The sequence below is a fragment of the Chelmon rostratus genome, chromosome 6, assembly GCF_017976325.1.
Source record: "Chelmon rostratus isolate fCheRos1 chromosome 6, fCheRos1.pri, whole genome shotgun sequence".
Taxonomy (NCBI): Eukaryota; Metazoa; Chordata; class Actinopteri; order Chaetodontiformes; family Chaetodontidae; genus Chelmon; species Chelmon rostratus.
The window spans coordinates 7,115,208-7,133,078 of record NC_055663.1 but is presented as its reverse complement, the minus strand read 5'-3'; the positions used below and the strand labels follow the sequence as shown (position 1 = coordinate 7,133,078).

The 17,871-nt window shown below is 41.6% G+C and overlaps 2 protein-coding genes across 3 annotated transcripts in view; one reads left to right on the top strand and one right to left on the bottom strand.

Annotated features, from left to right (window-relative positions):
• anpepa (alanyl (membrane) aminopeptidase a) overlaps nt 1-11,671 on the top strand; it is a 23,993-nt gene extending 12,322 nt beyond the window's left edge. Inside the window, exons 10-20 of the mRNA XM_041939890.1 lie at nt 92-240; nt 1,561-1,634; nt 1,936-2,069; nt 3,374-3,429; nt 3,608-3,755; nt 4,003-4,091; nt 4,824-4,934; nt 5,923-6,090; nt 6,262-6,402; nt 9,540-9,606; nt 10,842-11,671. Of these exons, the coding sequence (XP_041795824.1) occupies nt 92-240; nt 1,561-1,634; nt 1,936-2,069; nt 3,374-3,429; nt 3,608-3,755; nt 4,003-4,091; nt 4,824-4,934; nt 5,923-6,090; nt 6,262-6,402; nt 9,540-9,606; nt 10,842-10,988 (1,284 nt within the window). The 3' untranslated portion in view covers nt 10,989-11,671. The remainder of the gene's footprint in view (nt 1-91; nt 241-1,560; nt 1,635-1,935; nt 2,070-3,373; nt 3,430-3,607; nt 3,756-4,002; nt 4,092-4,823; nt 4,935-5,922; nt 6,091-6,261; nt 6,403-9,539; nt 9,607-10,841) is intronic.
• arpin (actin related protein 2/3 complex inhibitor) lies at nt 6,590-17,871 on the bottom strand. 2 transcript variants are annotated; one of them, XR_006006922.1, is made up of 7 exons: nt 17,721-17,871; nt 17,201-17,276; nt 15,991-16,123; nt 14,826-15,032; nt 13,653-13,816; nt 12,905-12,965; nt 6,590-9,268 (listed from the first exon to the last, which is right to left on the bottom strand). XR_006006922.1 is itself a non-coding variant. In XM_041939891.1 (6 exons), exons 1-6 carry the CDS (start codon nt 17,810-17,812, stop codon nt 12,957-12,959), a joined length of 681 nt encoding a protein of 226 aa, XP_041795825.1. In that variant the 5' UTR covers nt 17,813-17,871; the 3' UTR covers nt 11,653-12,956. The 2 variants fall into 2 exon arrangements, 1 of the variants encoding a protein (XP_041795825.1); XM_041939891.1 differs by lacking the exon at nt 6,590-9,268 and having other exon boundaries at nt 11,653-12,965.

The following is a 17,871-nucleotide window of genomic DNA, read 5'->3' as shown; positions in this document are numbered from 1 at the left end:
TGACAACACTAATGCCATTATCTGAATAATCATCAATAAAATTATTATATTTATATAATAAAATATTACCTGACCTGTGTTATGTTTGCAGGCCGTAGACGAGAATAATGGTCACACTAAGGTTGCCATGATGATGGACAGCTGGACCAGTCAAATTGGCTATCCTCTCATCACCATCAACACCACCAATGGAGAAATCTACCAGAAGCACTTCCTGTTCAATACCTCTTCTGAATCTAGGTATGTTCTAAATGGACATTGCTTCAGTGCACAGGGTTTTCAGTTTGGTTAAAGACCAAAATACAGTAATGATAATGATCATAACTATCTGAAAGCTGCATTAATCAGTGATTTCATTAATCAGGTGGACAGAAATATGACTCCAAATGAATGCTAATGAGTTGCTACATGTATGATGAACGTGCTAATATGATTGCCATAGTGACTTTACATGGTCATAGTGTGTCAAATGATCAAAAAAAAAAGCAGGTTAAATGATGCTATAATGAAATAATGAAATGTAATGTTTTCCCATTATTGATTACACAGATCAACAATAGTTGTCTGCATGAGACACCAGTCTGAAGGATTGTGTTCAGGTTCACCTTTCCTTTGTTCCTGTGGAACATGTGAGCACATGCAGTATAATGAGAAACCTCTGGTCAAAAGCTGGTTCCAAATTCATGATTTCTTCATTCAGTATTCATTGGAATCGTGTCATTGTGACTGTCATTGCGACCCATTTGGGCTACAATTAGAGAGGATCCTACAGTGGCCAAGAGAGCTCAACGCACCGCATCTTAAGTAAAAACACATGGAAATAGACAAGACACAAATTAAAAAAACATGCTGCAAATACACAGACGGCATGCAAATACAAACAACACAACCAAATACGGAAGCACGTTGCAAATCCACAAAATGACAAGTGAAGTACTTCTAGAGGTCACTAAAAAGTGCTGAACTTTACATGCTTGTTGTTGCCACAGTTTGTTACTCATGAAGTTGTTGAATTCAGTCCGTGTATGATCTATGACCTAGAAGGACTTGTCATCAAATAATTAAGGAGTCACTGGCTTGTGTGTGTTTCAGTTAGTAAAATACAGTTATTGTTATTGCATCAATACCGCCTTGTTAACCAAGTATTTCTCTGCCAGGCCTGCGTGAAGTCACTGCAGCTAATGACAGTAGATTATGCCTCTGGCCATGTGAAGTGTTTTGAAACAATGTTTTGTAACTACGTGTTCCATAACACTGCCATGGTTAGGTGCACAGTAATTTAACCTGACATGGTTTTAAGTTGCTTCCAGACCTTATCCACATATCCAGATCATAACAGCTCTGGCCTCAGAGCTGTTATGATCTGCTCCACTTACAGATGACTGTGCCTTTGTCACCTTTTACTAATTATGCCTCTTTGGAGATTGTTGTTTTGACCCTTCATCCTTCATTGTATAGAAACGGAACAGTCATTTCCTGGATCATGAGCATCTTGGCCATATCACAACCTGTATTTATTATACCTGTTATTTTTTTTTCTTTTTTCTCTTTCTGTTTTAGTCTTTTGTGGTACGTCCCAATCACAGTCATGTCAAATGCATCTCAGTCATCTTTCTTCTTGACGAACAGCACAGGTAACAGAATATGCAACACAGGGTTTTGGAATAAATACCTTGTTTCTCATCTTTGTTTTCATGTTAGCCAAACAACCATCAATTTTGCTTTATACCTTTGCTGTTTGAACAAGATTGCAAAGGACTAGACAGATAAACTCATGAACAAACTCAGTTGAAAGATTGATGAGACAGTCCAGTGAACAGATTACCTTTTCTCCATGGTAGTTTTTCCATTTTTCTTTATACTGTGCCATTGATTCGTGTTTTGCTGTCAGCAAAGTAAGCCGTAACTTACCTTTGACCAATATTTCCTATAAAGAAAAGAAACAGGAATTAATTTCTAAGGATGGAGAGTGGATCCTGGCAAACATCAACCGCACGGGATACTACAGAGTCAATTATGACCCAGAGAACTGGGAGCGCCTTCTGACTCAGCTTGAAAGAAACCCACATGTGAGTATTTACCCAAACTGTGAGTTAGCAAATCACAGAACAGAGCAGAATCCAACCTTCATCTATATACTGTACATTCACCTGAAAAAATTTAACAAGCCACTTCTTACTAGAACGTAAAATTAGAACAGGTTGCCCCATGAAGGCTTAGCCCTGATGTTCTTGAATTTTGGCAGACTGAATTAAATTTTGGCTCATTTATTGAATCTGGACCGTCAAACAGAAAATCACTTGTTGTTATCACACTTCACTGGTTGTTAATTTAGTCTTATGCAACTATTAAGAATTGAACAGTGAACAAACATTTGGTTTGTAGTGATTTTAGCAAGGAATTTGGTTCACACAGTCACTAGAAAGTAAAACACAAGCCATAACCTCAGGAGCTGAAAAATGAAGCCAACGCGCAAGTGCCAAAAACTGCAGTTCCTCAAATGGCCACTTGAGGCTGGCCGACAGTGAGTCAATCCCCACAGACTCCCACATTAAAATGCCAACTTTACAGCAGAAAGTTTTGGCCTCTATAGCTAATTTCCCATTAATGCCGGCTGTACGGGGGGTGATTTTTTATGTAGCTCACTCATTTAATTTATATTATTGCTTACTGTTATCCATAATTATGGGCATGGCCACTTTGATTGACAGCTAGCGGCTAGGTTTCAGCAACCAGGCTTCATTCAGCCCACCTCATTGCTCTACAGGAACCTATGGGTGGCATTACAGAGACTAGATCCGTGTTTTACAGTCTGTGTTAAAACAGCAATAAGCGCTACTTGGTGCCAAGTATTCATTGTTATCTGTGTACTCATGGGGATAAAAAATGCATTATTTAGACGTTGCACCTTCTTGTGTGGCAGCAAACATTTGGTACTCCCTGACACAGCTGTAGGTAATGTGGGCAGTGGGGATTTGTCAAAAATAACTTAGTTTAGCATTCTGGTCCTCTGGGGAACCAGAATGCCTGTACAAAATTTCATCACAATCCATCAAATAACCTGGATTATAGTGGCAGACCTTTTTCTTCCCTCGAGCCATGGTACACAACTAAAAAGGAATTTGACCACAGAATTATATGGTAGCTTGAAACAGACCTCTAAGAAACTGCCAATAGAGAGGCAAAGCTTACTGTGGTGTTTGTATACAACTTTAAAAACTTAAAAAACCCAATCTAATAATCAGTTCATCATTTCCTGCTCTCATGTTGATTTTCCTGTTGGCAGAATGAGTGCAGTTGCAAATGTCTTCATATTTGGGATCTTTGTGAACTGACATGTCAGCTGTCCATCATCTTGTTCTTGTTTTTTTAGCGGATCCCACGGATGAACCGATGGCAGCTTATTGATGATGCTTTTATGTTAGAAAGGTAATGATTTGGATTCAGTTGATCCAGACTTCTCCAAACCAATTTTCGGTGTTGTGCTTGTGCAATCGTAATGTGTTTCACACAATGAATAAATAGAAAAAGCACGACTGAAATGAGATCATGCCAGTGGTTTGTTTGCCACCCTGATCTTAGTAAATCCAGTCTCTGTTTTCCTCAGGGCCAAACTTGTGGACGTTACTCTGGCTCTGAATTCAACCCGCTTCCTTCGGAGCGAGACAGCGTACATTCCCTGGGAAACAGCAGTCAGGAACCTCGAATACTTCGTCCTCATGTTTGACCGCTCCGAGGTGTACGGACCCATGCAGGCATGTGTCATTAAAATATCCTTTTTTACTTGTAATATTCAAAATGAAAAATGCAACTTGCTTTTTTTTCTTAACTAACTGAACTGACCTGTAGTGGGTGGAGAAGACGGATTTAAAAGACTAAATGTGATTGTCTGCTGGTGTTAATGTTCACCCCTCATCAGAACATAAACAGATGTACAGTAAAAAATATTATATTGCCGCATGTTTTCGTGAAACTCTTCTGTAAAGTGGTCTCTTCCTGCAGGTGTACCTCCGGGAACAGGTTAAGGGCCTGTACAACTTCTTCAGCAACTACACAAACAATTCAGAAGTCCCAGATGACCACTCCTTACAGTAAGGAAAGATATATCTTCCTGTTCCCTCAGGAGTGATATCTTATTTTATTTTTTTTACAGAATTTTTCTCAGTTCACCCTCAACAGATTTGCACATGGTTTCACTTTAGTTTTAAAACTCACAGTCCAGTCCAAGATCGCCAATGCAGAACAGATGTGCGAGTTTGCATTGTTGGCTGACACAACAGCACTTATAGACATTGTAGTGACGGCTGTGCAGTGCGGACTCACGCTGCCAATACCTCGTGTTCAAAAAATACTGGGCAGGTGATTCGATGAACCGTCTGTCTGTCACCATCTATCACACCGCTAACATCAGCCAATCAGATCAATGAACCACATGATGTAGTAGGATTTCTGCCAAAGCCGGTTGGGAGAAGAGTAGAAACATCTTTTCCACAGAGAAGAGCCTTGAGTGCTGTTCTTTGCTCTTCTTTCAATGAATAAATACTCTCCAATTCGGTTATGAGTGATGTTATAGCAGCATCTAGGAGCGCCATTGTTGTTTTCAAATGAATAGCTTGGCAAGCCTGGTAAGATGTAAGGAATGAATTAATGCAGCTTTAATTGATCCATGGTTAACTTGTCTCAGCAAACTTCTCTATTTTTCATCTTTCTTTCATTGCATTGCATTCATCAGTCTTCTTCAAAATGCTTTACATTTGTTCAATTTTATCTTAAAGCTGAGCACTTTTTATATAAAAATTAAATTGTTATGGCTTCATTCCAAGGCACAACCAACTCATCGCCATAGAGGTGGCATGTTCCAACGGACTCCCAGAATGCTTAGCGATGGCTTCAAAGATGTTTGCCACCTCGATGGACAACAACAGCACGAACAAGTATGAACACTGCTGGATAAGTATATGTGATGTATATAATATAATTCCTACATCATACCATCATAAAATTCTCCTAAACTTGAACATGATGGTTTCCAGATAATGGTCTCACTGTAATAGCTTCCATTGTATTCTGTAGCTTTACTCTCCTGCAATGATTTGGTGAAGGTCAGTATCATTTAATCACTTTTTGTGCTAATTGTTGGTGGATGTTGTTATCACATTGTGGTTCTTATCTTTAAAGCTGTACTTGGCAGGATTTAATATTATAATGCACTTAAATCCTATATCACAAAGTAGGGCAACCATGGAGAACATGATCCTATTCATACTAATTAAGAAGGTGTTGTGGCAAAACACAAACACAACTCCAGTGCCTTTACAGGTACGTCTTAGCCATTGTGAATCAGTAATGTGCAAAGTTTTCAAGTGCAACTTTAAAGTGGAGAGACAGTGACTCTTCTTTAAATGTGTATACTGTATGTGCTCAGGGCTATGCATGCATGGAAGTGTGTTAATGCATTTGCATTTACCAGCATTTGTATGTGGATGTGTGCAATCCACCAATCAATGAATCCTTATCTGAATGAACAGTCTGAGGTGGAGCGTCTCGTATGCTGCGCAGATTGTAAAGCCCTTTCGCTCATAGTTGTGATTTGAGATGAGGATGATGAACATTTTTCCAAATACAAAAATGTTGAGGATGGAGTTTTGTGTTAATGAAGAAATTCTGTGCTAAAAGTGTCAACATCCATAACAGTAGTGAGGCCATGCTTTAATATCTCACAGGTGTAATCCCTTAGCTTGTAGTGGTCGGAGAAAATACCTGAAAGTCGACCAGATGGAGAAAATGTTAAGTATGTCTCCAAATATGCTGATGGGCAGGAAAATGTCAAGTCGACATTCCAAAACAACCAAGAAAACTTGAAAATGAGACGGTCCTGACGTGGGGAAAATAACTCTGTGTGTGTGTGTGTGTGTGACTCAGCATCCACCCCAACCTGCGGTCAGTAATCTACTGCCAAGCTGTGGCTGCTGGCGGGAAGAGAGAGTGGGATTTTATCTGGAGCAAGTTTCAGAGCTCCAGCGACACCACTGAGAAAGACCAGCTCCGTGAAGCTCTGTCTTGCACCAAGAAGATTTGGCTGCTCAACAGGTGAAGTCAAAGCACGGAGCCAGGATTAAACATGAGCTCCTGACGTGTCATATACAGAACTATATTAGTGTGTACATAGTAACGTCTTTCATTGCAGACATGCATGTAATAAATCCCAAACATGCAGTTTGATTTTGTGTGGAGCTAGTCAGTGCGTTCCTTTTCCTGCAGATACCTGGACTACACTTTGAATCCTGACAAGATCCGCCTGATGGATGCTGTCTCCACTATTAACTACATAGCCAAGAACGTGGTGGGGCATGCGCTGGCCTGGAACTTTATCAGAGCACACTGGAAATATGTCAGGCGGGGGTAGGTTGCTATTTGGACTCTGCTGCTTCTCATATTGGTTTTTACAGATCACATCTTGAACAAGTATTTGAAATTGTGTAGTTGGGTTTGACCAGTATAGACTTTGAAAGGAAGACATGATGCCAGTATCTTTGGTTTGAGGTTGATGATAGGCAGTATTTTTGCATCAGTGCGAAACGTTTAAATTTAGCCGTTTTTACTCCAACAGATTTACAAGAAGGTGGTTTGCCCCATAACGTACAGTACTGTATGTTTATCAGGGTGGAGCAGCCATGCCAAACACAGCGGTTAGGTTGTGAGAACTCTAAGCTAACAGAAATGAAATCCCTCACAAGTTGTACGGCTCTTTAAAGCTCTGACAGTCTTTTTTCCGGCACCTAAAGGCAGAACTCTTCAACTAGCTGAAAGTCACACTCATTTGTCAATAGACTCTGTGACACTGTTATGCCGAACACGTCAGCAATCTGTTTCCTGTTTACATATCCAGCCTACACTGAACATTAACATTCAATTTGGTGTCATGTTTGTGTCCACCTGATCAAAGTAAGTCCTACATTCACTATCCTTTTAGCTCTGTTTTTGGTCCCCACCAGCTCTTTAGCTGCTAGATGCTCTAATATGCTAGTCACTAACTTTTGGTGCTGGGCAGGTGGTGAACAGTGGGTACAGTTTGTGGTCCAATTACAAACAATATGCTTAAAAAGGCAAAAAGCCTGGCAGGGATGAGGAGATGTTCAGAGAAATACTACTGGGCAGGTCAGTCATTTGATCCATTGTATTAACATTATATATTATTATAATGACATTGACTAGTGCAGTTTTAAACTAGCAGTTCTATATATTTTGGAAATATGCTTTTTTTGCCTTTGATGCCAGACTGAGATGACAACTATAAATCTTTAAGTTGCACATTAATATTTTTTATATTAACAATATATCACATTTCCTGCCATTTCTACATCTGTGATATGTCAGATTTTGTGTTTTCAGCTTGTCCCACTGTTTCCAGTTGGGCATAAAAATAAATAAAGAATGCAGCTTTAAATCCCAACAATTAAAGTGTGTAATCCAGAGACAAGTCCAGGACAGCTTTAGTCTACCAATGCTAGAGTCGGCTGAGGTTTACTCTGTTTTGTACCATTAGCGCTCATGGCATAGAAGGTACTTGACAAATATGCAATGATTATTGTAAATATGCTGACAAAGCTGGGTTCATAGAGTGCTGTGACTGTATGTTGAACCTCTACCACCTCAGTATCAACCCCACACTGTACAAACTGAAGCGTTCGTCGAACCTTGGCCACAGTACTGGCTCACTCATGTTTTTCTGTTTTCTGTCTCATAACCTGCTTTGAAGCCATGAGCGGCCAACTGAAAAGACAAGACCATTGTTGGTGATTTCCTTATGGATGCACTGCGGCTCGGTGCCTCATCACAGAGATCTGAGAGCCTCGTCTTGCCTGGGGAATGTGTTTTACAGAGGCCTATTGATACAGAAGTGACCTGTGGTCGAGTCATTTGAGTAAACAAGCTGTGACTTATACAGATCCAAGTACAAGTACAAAGGTTTTCTTATTTAATCAGTGCTCATAATTAGCACTCTTAGTCCCCACTGTTTGTGCTTTGTACTCATTTACAATTAACAGTTAATCAGGTGCACTTAGATAACACTAACACACAAATACTGCAATACATTCTCGATCATTTAGGGTTCAGATTTAGACTTTGTTGCCACCGAGGAAGATTTGTTTTCACAGCCAGCTCAACACAGAACATGGACTCTTTGCTGGGACTGTTGTGGATGGAAGTGATGCGTTGATCAAAACAGTGTATTGTCTAAAGTGAGTCCAAGATATTTATCGTTGTTGACCTGTTCTACTGTCTGCTACAGATGGACGTGGGGTTCAGTCCAGTGTGAGATGTGTTTGATGTGCTAATGGCCAGTTCCTTTGTTTTGTCCACGTTCAGCTGTAGGCAGTTGTCCCTGCACCATTGTGTGACGTGAGAAATGGACTTTTGATTGGCAGAGTATTGAGCTTTTGGAGTATGTGGTGCGGGCTGAGAGGCTGCTCCAGTCATTGGCGTAGAGGGACTGAGATCAGAGACCTGATGGGCTCCGGTGTTGGTGATGATAGAAGATGATGAGACGGTGCCTGTTCTAACAGCTTGTGGTCTACAGCTGGAGTGGAGGGATGTTGAGGTGGTGAAGTTTCTTAATCATCCTGTGGCATTGAACTGTACTGAAGTCACAAAGTGGATTGTGGTGATTCCAGATGCTGGAGGAGGGAGTGGAGGAAAATGGAGATGCAGAGTTTGATGGAGCCAGTGATGACGCAAGCTCCCTCATCCAGATCACCTTGAAAGACGTCCCAGTCCGTGAATGCCAGAGAGCTCTGGAGTTGTATGCTTCAGTTTGGGTACTGGTCATCGGGTGTACAGACTGTGGATTTCGATGTTGTTATTCATCTGTTGTTGACGTAGATGCAGACCCCACCACCCCTTTCTTTGCCCAAATGAGTGGTCCTGTCCGCCTGAATGATGCTGAAATGATCAAGACTGACTTCAGAGTCTGAGACGGCCCGGTCGAGCCAGGTTTCAGTCCAAACCAGGCACCTGGCATGCAGTAAATCCATTTTGTTATTAAAAGAACATACGTCTGCCAGTATGATGGAGGGACAAGGGGGTCCAAAGGGACGTTTCCTCAGCCTAGTGCGTACATCTCCACATCTCCCTTTGTCTTGGTTGGATCTCTGATAGAGGAATGCCCGCTGCTTTCATGCCTGCTGCTTTCACGCTGATGATAGGGGACCGTAGCTGGAGAATATGTTCTTGGCTATAGGTGAGTGGTTTGTAGCCGCAAGCGATCCTGGAGACATACAGCAGGCAACATTTTGGACATTCAGCTAGACAAAGGAGAACAGAGCACCAACACAACAGCTAACAGCAACAGAGTATGCACCAAGTAAAAAGGCAAAACTTTAGGCTACAATGTTCAGGTTTTTTTAAATGTTTCAGAAAGGTATTGATTCAACTTTATGGTCATTTTAAAGGCTGCAGTTTGTGGCACTGTTGAACTCTTATACTAAAAACTGTTTCTCATATGTTTTCCACCCCGCCTTGCCTTTCTCTGCTGCCAGGGACTCAGTGTCGACGCTGATCGAGGGAGTGACCAGCAGGTTCTCGACGCAGTTTGAACTTGAGGAGGTAATTTCTTGATGTTTTATCGGGTCAAAATGATAACATCAGCGTGCAGTGATGTGGAGTGAAAACTCCTGTCTTTGCAGCCACCCACCAGTTGTTGATTTATATCAAATGAGGAACTTGATACACTGTGATGTGACAGCTCGTTAGTTTTACCTCTGAGCCAAAACCACAGATGTCTTTAACTAGGCCATTTCTTATTTCTAGTTTGAAGGATAAGGGTGTGAAAAGATGAAAGCTGTCGATGTATGTCCCACACTGACAAGTACTGTGCATGCATCTAAAGCCCGACACATCAATGGGTCACACCGCTGAACTGGATGACATGTTAGTACTGAGCTTTATTTTGAATTAGTGACAGTTTTAGCAAAAATTACTCAAATCGCAGAACATTGTGCATTTTAGATGGACTGTAGTCAGCTGTGGATTAATTAACATTTGGTGCCCTACTAAGTATTTGGGGCAGCAGGACGGGGTCACCAAAAGTGCAACGGTGTGGCTCACTGTATTTTAACAGTTTTGGACAACAATGGAATAAGACACATCAGGCTTATACGCAGACAATATGTAAAGTGGGATTCAGTTATTTTTCTTCTACGAGCTTATGGTCAAATCGATTCGGTTGTACTTCCCACTGCTGAAACTTCTGGCAGGACCACTTTGTTGTGTGACACAGAAGCAGCTTTGTTATTTCTTATCAAATGACAGCTGTCGCTGGCTGGTTTAATGAGCTAATTAAGCTAACTTTAGTGCTGGCTGACATTTAATGTTTCCAGCTGACTGTTTTTAACCCTCTCCCTGGCTACATGATATCATGCTAAAAGGCCGAGGCTAATGCTGTGACACACGTCCCAAGCAAACAGTCGGCTTTCTCACTGGGTGATGATCCATGTCGAAGACTTCATCAAAGCCTTTTTTTTTTCATCCCCCACAAAATAAAATAGTATGAAAAGATCCCTGTTGGCCTAGTTACGGTTGCTAAGCTGTAATTGGACAATTGCTGTTTGGGGAAGGAGTTTAGCCCATTCGCTTAATAGCCCCAGTATTTCAAACAGTACTTGGTTTTGGTCTTTTCATGGGCCATAATGCAGAATTATGACTTAATATCTCATAATTATGAGAAAAACATCTCATAATTACGAGGTCAGGCCTACAATTTTTATCTTTGGGGAATGCAGTGTGCTTCAGTATCAATACCCTAACATCACTGTCTGATCTGTGTGTGTGTGTGTGTGCAGCTGAAACGTTTTGCAGAGGACCCCAATCTGGGTCTTGGTGAAGCGGGGGTGAACGAGGCCATAGCGCAAACCCAAGTCAACATCCAGTGGGTCAGCGAGCACAAAGATATTATACTAGAGTGGTTTGAAAGGGAAACAGCTTCATAGAGGGGAAAAACGCTCTTTCATTGTTTTAGAGCGTCACAGATCAGCTGTGCCAGCAGTTTTCAATTCTGCAGCTGGATACTCTTAAGACTCTCCTACTCCGCTAAATCCACTTCAACACCAAGAACCGATGAAGAGTGGATCACGCTTTGCCAGGAAAATGGACGGGAGAAATAACCAGGACATGAGGGATTCAATTTCCCATCAAACAATTAGCAAAGAGAACCGTGATCATGCTGCAGTACAGTACTGATCGATAATGAGAGGAATGTGGCACTTAAGACCAAAGTGAGACACAGAAGTGTTTATGTGTGTATTCATGTGCATCATGTATGCAGTATATTCAATGCCAACAGTCAGGAACAAGATTTTGACCCAGCACTTTGTGATTTTGGATAATTTTCCTTTGTTGTTGTTGTTGCTCAAAGTGATTTTAGAATAAAAACTTTGTGTTGATTTTTGTCACGGTGGAAAAGGGATGAAGCTTCCATTGGTTCTAAAATTTACCAGCGTTTCGATGATGCCAATTTCCAGACCAGCTTCTCAACATTCGCACAAGTCAGAACCAAAGGACAGAAAGGCCTCTGTTATATGGAACATGTCTATATGTGTATTATACAGTGTATGTTGTAATCAAGGAACCAAATTATTCTTGAATGTTGTGTTCTTTTAATAAAACAAAAGTCCTTTAATCCAGTCCATGTCATTTTTTTTAACTCCCTTGACATCATGATCTACAACACCAAGATGGTGTTAATAATGATAATATTTAATATAATACTGCCCATTTGTCACTGGACTAGCTTTGAGGTGTTGTTAGATGCAATGAGAAATAACTAACCGACAGGTTGCTTTGTTGTTTATTGTCCAATCACATGTCCTGTGGCTGAGAAGATGAAGGGTGTATGCATATAAATATATATAAGTTATCATCGGTATGTGTCATCATCATCATCACCACGACCAAGAGAATTATCGCACATTTTCGTCCATCTTAACGATTTGCTCCACCTATATCTAATCTGTCTGTTTGCCTCCACTGAAGTCTTTCTGTACACTTTGCCTGCATTCCTAAAACTGCCTCAATATTTTGCTTTCCGTTGCATTGAGTATTACTGTTGAGTGAACAATAGCCACAGATTGGTAATACATACTGGCACGGTTGCACATTTAAGAGAGAAATGCTTTTAATGCAACAGTTGATAACAAGCTGTGGAAATTTGTCATTATGCCCAGTAACTCCCTGCTAATGTGTAAGAATGAGGCTGTGAAATACAGTTAGAGGCAGAGGGTGAAAAAAGCTTTTTAAACACTGATTACTGTTGATTTAGTCATGAATATTTATATTAAAAGAAATACTTCATATTTGAAGCCAGGTTTTCCAGCTGCTTTAAGCAACAATACAGTAAGTGTTGCAAATTACTTTGATAATCAGATAGAAGGAAATATATTTTTACATATTTGATTTATGGACATGCTGTCTGAAGTGTAGCAATTTTGGGAGGAGAGTCTCAACAGTTTTTTCCTATTCTGCGGGTGAGAACGCATAAATACTTTGCTTGTTACACAGATATGATCTTATGAAACAGGAAACACAGCTATTTGAGTTCAAAATTACTGAGATAAACTTTAAAATTTAGAAAACCTCTATATACAGGCCTTAAATTACAGTATGGGAGGACCAAACTGCAATTAATACCAGGACATGCATTAAAAAAATCACACGTGTACTTCGCAAAGACACCGTCTGCATCCCAGCTAACAGCCAGATACACTCTGTGGTGCTGGAGGAGTCTGGTGCCGTACTGTAGGAGTGATGCAAGTTTCCAGCCCCTAGGACACACATGTTCAGTACCCCAGTGAAACATCCAGTCTAAAGACAGAGAGACAGGAGCGGAGCCAAGATAAAGTAGTTCAACCTGCAGACTGGAACTGGGCCAACACTTCAGGGTGCCGGGAGAGACGGTTTCCTCAGTCATCCTGAGAGAGAAGCAAAGTGGGAGAAGTGAGCCCTCTCTGCTTTCTGGTTGTCTAAGACTTCACCTGCTTTGTATATACTCTTAATAACAGATGCAGCCACAGAGGGACTGAGCTGCCCACTTCCTGTTATGTCAAGTCATAACTTCTATTTTCCATTCAAGAGGCACATGAACAAAGAGGCTGACTTTGTTTTCTCAGGGCTGATATAACTGTCCTTTGAGCACTTCCTTCCTGCAAATAAGTGAATTTACAATGAATTGAAGAAGAATTACCTCCTGCAGCATTACTCTCCACCTCACTGACCGCATTATGCACTTCATTAAACATTAACTTTATCATGAGTTGTGATTTATATTTATTATATAATACAGGTCTATGCATGGGAGTCGATTTGGCATGATAAACTTCACATCTTGTTCAATTTACAGATGAAGTCAACACAGAAGGAACTTGTAACTTTACACACAAACTGCCCACATGTAACCTTGGCTTGCCATACTTGCCATATCTAGCAAGAAATATGGAAATGTCCACATGCATATACTTTGGGGGACTGCCCGGGACCCCAAAACCACCCATTACATTTTCAATGACACCTGCTGGTGCCTTTCAATCATCTGGATGTGTTGTACACCATGGTAGATTTTATTCAGCGCCTGTATACAAGCGTGGGTTAGGTGTCCTCACCCATTCATCCTCCTCTGCTCCCTCTCCTTCTCCTCCGGGACTCTGAGTGCTGACAGCGCCCCCTTTGTTGGCCATGATCTTGTCTGTCCACGACGCTCCGGCCTTTTCATCTCCAGCGAAGTTACACTTGGTCACCGTGCCGCCGTCCACTTTGGCTAAGGAGACTGGAAGCCCAGAAGTAAATAAGAGAAAGAAAAAGAGTGCCAGGCTTTTCCCTCATCAATAAGACAGCTTTAAGTCCATTAAAAGTACGTGACAAAATGATACCTGCTGGAATATTACTGTACAAGGCACTTTTTCATCCTGCCTCTACCTGTTTGTCATGATTCATAACATGCCATGGATGTGCAGGCACTGTCATGCTACATTAGTAGCATGACAGTGCTGTCAGCCACTGGAATTTGATGTACTCTGTCCGTCCTGATGATGCAGGATCACCAAAACAGTCCAATTAATGTGTTGTTATGTGTGTATTTGCTATATTTCTATATAAAACTATACATTTTATAGGTTAAGTGGTTGGTGGATGAGTTAAGAGCTTTCTGACTGAAAACAGCGACTTGATAATGTGGGTTTTTTCACACACTGAACAAGATCTTGAGCTATTAAATCAAATTACAATGAGCTTCTGTGGTTAACTTGTGTACTTTTTCTTACTCCTCTCAGGAACTTCAAAGTGCCCATCACGTCATCACGAATCTTGGCTGAGGTGTGCTAAAGTAGAGGCTGCGAGCAAACCAAAGCGCTCCCTTTCACTCAAAACTGACTATAGAATATCAAAGGGCTGGATGACTCTTCTGAACAACAGAGAGGTCAAACTCCGTTCATTCCCCTTGAGGTTACTTATGAAACTGTGAAATAGACCGGAAAAGTTCAAGTTTAATTTCATTCACTCCCCACTGCTAAGGAGGTCAGTGCTAGGACGAGCTCGACCAATGGCCAAAAGACAAGCCCATCTTATATAGTCAGAAAACACATTCAAGGGCTCTGACTAAATCTTGTGCTGCACTTGTATCCCCACACAAAGATCCGCATCAGATGGACTGCCTTAAATGGGTAGCCCGAAGCTTAAGCAGGGTTCAGACAACAGAGTATTCTGTCCTTTTTGGGCTTAATATGACGTAAGCAGATGCTGAATGCTCAACGTGTCTTGTGTTTTCAGTCCTGACTCACATATGAAAGGACTGTTTCCTCTGGTCTTCAGTCGTACGTCCTGCCCTGTTTCCAGCTCTGTTTTGTCCATCTCTGACTCTGGGTACCAGAAGGCCCAGGTCCCGCTCGGTCGGTGCTTGTCAGTTACCTTCACCAGCTCGGCTTTGTTCACCATCGCTGACAGCTGCTCCTCAGACAGACGGTCTGACTCCCCTTTAGCTTCCACCTCTGCATGGACAGAAAACACACGTCTAAGCTAATGAAGCTAGGAAGAATTCGTTGTTAAAGAGTTCCAGTGGCCCGGAGAACTCCACGCACTGCAGCTTAAGAAAACACACGCTGACAGAAAAAGACCAATTTCACAATACATGCCGAGCATTTAGTTAAGAAATGCAAAAAACAGAAAACACAACTGAATACAGGAAACATGCTGCGAAAATGACACAAAAAAACACAGTTTGTGCCAATGAGGAGATGAGTGTCCAAGCAGGTGGTTAGCAGCACAGGAGCGCCGCAGCACACTTACTCCCACCTTTCCTCTTCAACCTGTATAGCTCAGACTTCCACTATAACATGGAGTCCTCTCACCTGCAGAAAGGTCAGATCTCTGCAGTTCTGAGGTGTGTTGGTGTTGAACGGGAGACTGCGCACAGGGAACAACCACCTCCTCTTAAATGTGACAGAAATGAAGGAGATGGTTGTAGATTTTAGGACAGGCATGTCAAACTCATTCCATAAAGGGCCGTGTGGCTGCAGGTTTTCGTTCCAACCAAGGAGGAGCACACCTGGCTGGAATCAATTAATCAGCTGATCTCAGTCTTCAGCTGATAACTAAGTGATCCCATGATGTTGATTGGTTGGCCTGATGTGCTCCTCCTTGGTTGGGACAAAAACCTGCAGCCACACGGCCCTTTATGGAATGAGTTTGACATGCCTGTTTTAGGAGGACCGGCCAACGAAGAACAATTTAAGGGAGCAGCTACAGTTCAAATCATTCTTCCAGCTGAAGTGAGACTCAAACACACTCTCAGGGGAGGCTGTGACCTCACGCTGGGTCGACAGACAGTCTGAGAGTAAATCTCAAACTACAACTACAAGGAAGACAAAACAAGCCAAACAGAATTAAGTTTTGCAAGGGAAGGAAAAATGCAAACATGAACTCAAACGTTTGTTGTTTTCTACTCACTGTAGGAGGACATGAGGAAGCCAGTGTTGACCTTTTTGGTGTCACTGAAGTTTGGCTCAATCTCTTTCCCGCTGGCATCGAACTTCCTCTGATGGATGCGGCTGGGTTTGATGTAGAGTACAGAGAAACGGACCTGCCAATGACAGCAGGAAAAAAGCAACAAAAACAGAAGTGCAGTTTGTGTTTGGTCTGTGTTTGGGTTTAGTCTGTCCAAAATGCTGACACTGATAAGGATTTGGAGAATATTGTGAAGTTTTGTTTCTGTCAGCAGCAGATAGAGACGGACGAACTGTTCAGTCAAAGATGAAGACAGGATGAAACAAGGTCTTGGGAATCCGTAGTTTAAAAATGCTTTAATTATTTAAAGTCAAAGGAAGCCTCTTCAAACACAGTTTCATTTTTGACATTAATGTCAAACGACTCTCAGACCAAGAAAAGCAAAATCCTCTGGTCTGATGAAGCGGAGATAGAAATGTGTGGCCACAGTCATGCAGAAAGATATGGAGCAATCCAGAGCGAAAACCTTTTCCAGGGTGCTCAGGATCTCACGTTGGGGTGAAGGTTTACATTTCAACAAGACAACGAGCCGAAGCATAGCGCCAAGAAAACACAGGAGAGGCTTTGGGAAAGCTCTGAGAGGCCTGGAATGGCCCGAATAGAGTCTGGACCTGAACCCAACAGGGCATCTCTGGAGAGATGTGAAACTGGCTGTGCATCAAGCTTTCCCATCCAACCTGGCCGAGTATGATCGAGTCTGCCAAGACGAATGGGAGAAGCTTCCAAAAAGTGGCGTGTCGAGCTTGTAGCATCGTTTCCAAGAAGACTTGAGGCAGTAATCGCTGCCAAAGGTGCTCTAACCAAGTACTTAGTGAAGGGTCTGAATACTTGGAAATAGTTTATTAAAGTCTTTTATTTTAAATAAATTTACAAAACACTTCAAAAAACTGTTCTTGCTTTGTTATTGTGGATAACTGTTTTTAGACTGATGAGAGATCAAATACACTGCATTTATTTTAAGATGAGGCTGAAACATGGCAGAATGTGGAGAAACTTTGCGCATGCGCTGATATTTACTTCGGTCATGATGCGCTGACCTGTAAAAATCAAGCAATCAGTGACTTCATTTTGCACAGCGGTTCTCAACAATGTTTACTCATCTTCAAACTCAAAGGGATGTCGACACTCACTGACGGCATTTTGCCGGCTGTACCTTGGGATTTTTGTCGTCACTGATCGCATGTCTGGAGACATCCAGCAGCTTTCCTTCGAGAAGAACCCCCTGACCGCTGTGTGGAGGGAAAATATCAAACCATGAAATCATGCTATTCCCATTTGTAACAGTACATTCTTCTTAGAACAATGTGCAACAACCACAACTTTCTGTAGAACTGAGACCCACAAACCAAACTCCTTTCAAGAAACGGACACATATGGCTCGTTGAAGAACATTATCAAACACCAATAACGCTACACCTTTAGCGGCTTTATTGATGTTAAGTGCTGACTAGGGATTCATTTGAATGCCGAATGTACAACTATTAATTATTTTTTACATAATAATGTATGTGAGGTGTGGACATTAGATCTATCTGCTCTAATTCTTGGGAAAAGAAAACTGTCAGACTTTTCAGGGGAGTTTGTTGTTGCGAACACAACGTTCACGCTACTGGACTCATCTCAATACTTTCTGTCGCTTTCAGTCTACAAACAAAAAGTATTTAAAATCGTACCTTTCGTACATAGACGGACACCACCCGCTGTCAAATGTCTCATTGTGTACTGGTTTGTTCTGTAAAGACGTGTCGTGATAAATTCGGCTCATCTTTCGTGAACTGTACTAGTCTTTCCCTTCTCAGAGACTTTTCCCTGCTTCCTGACTTC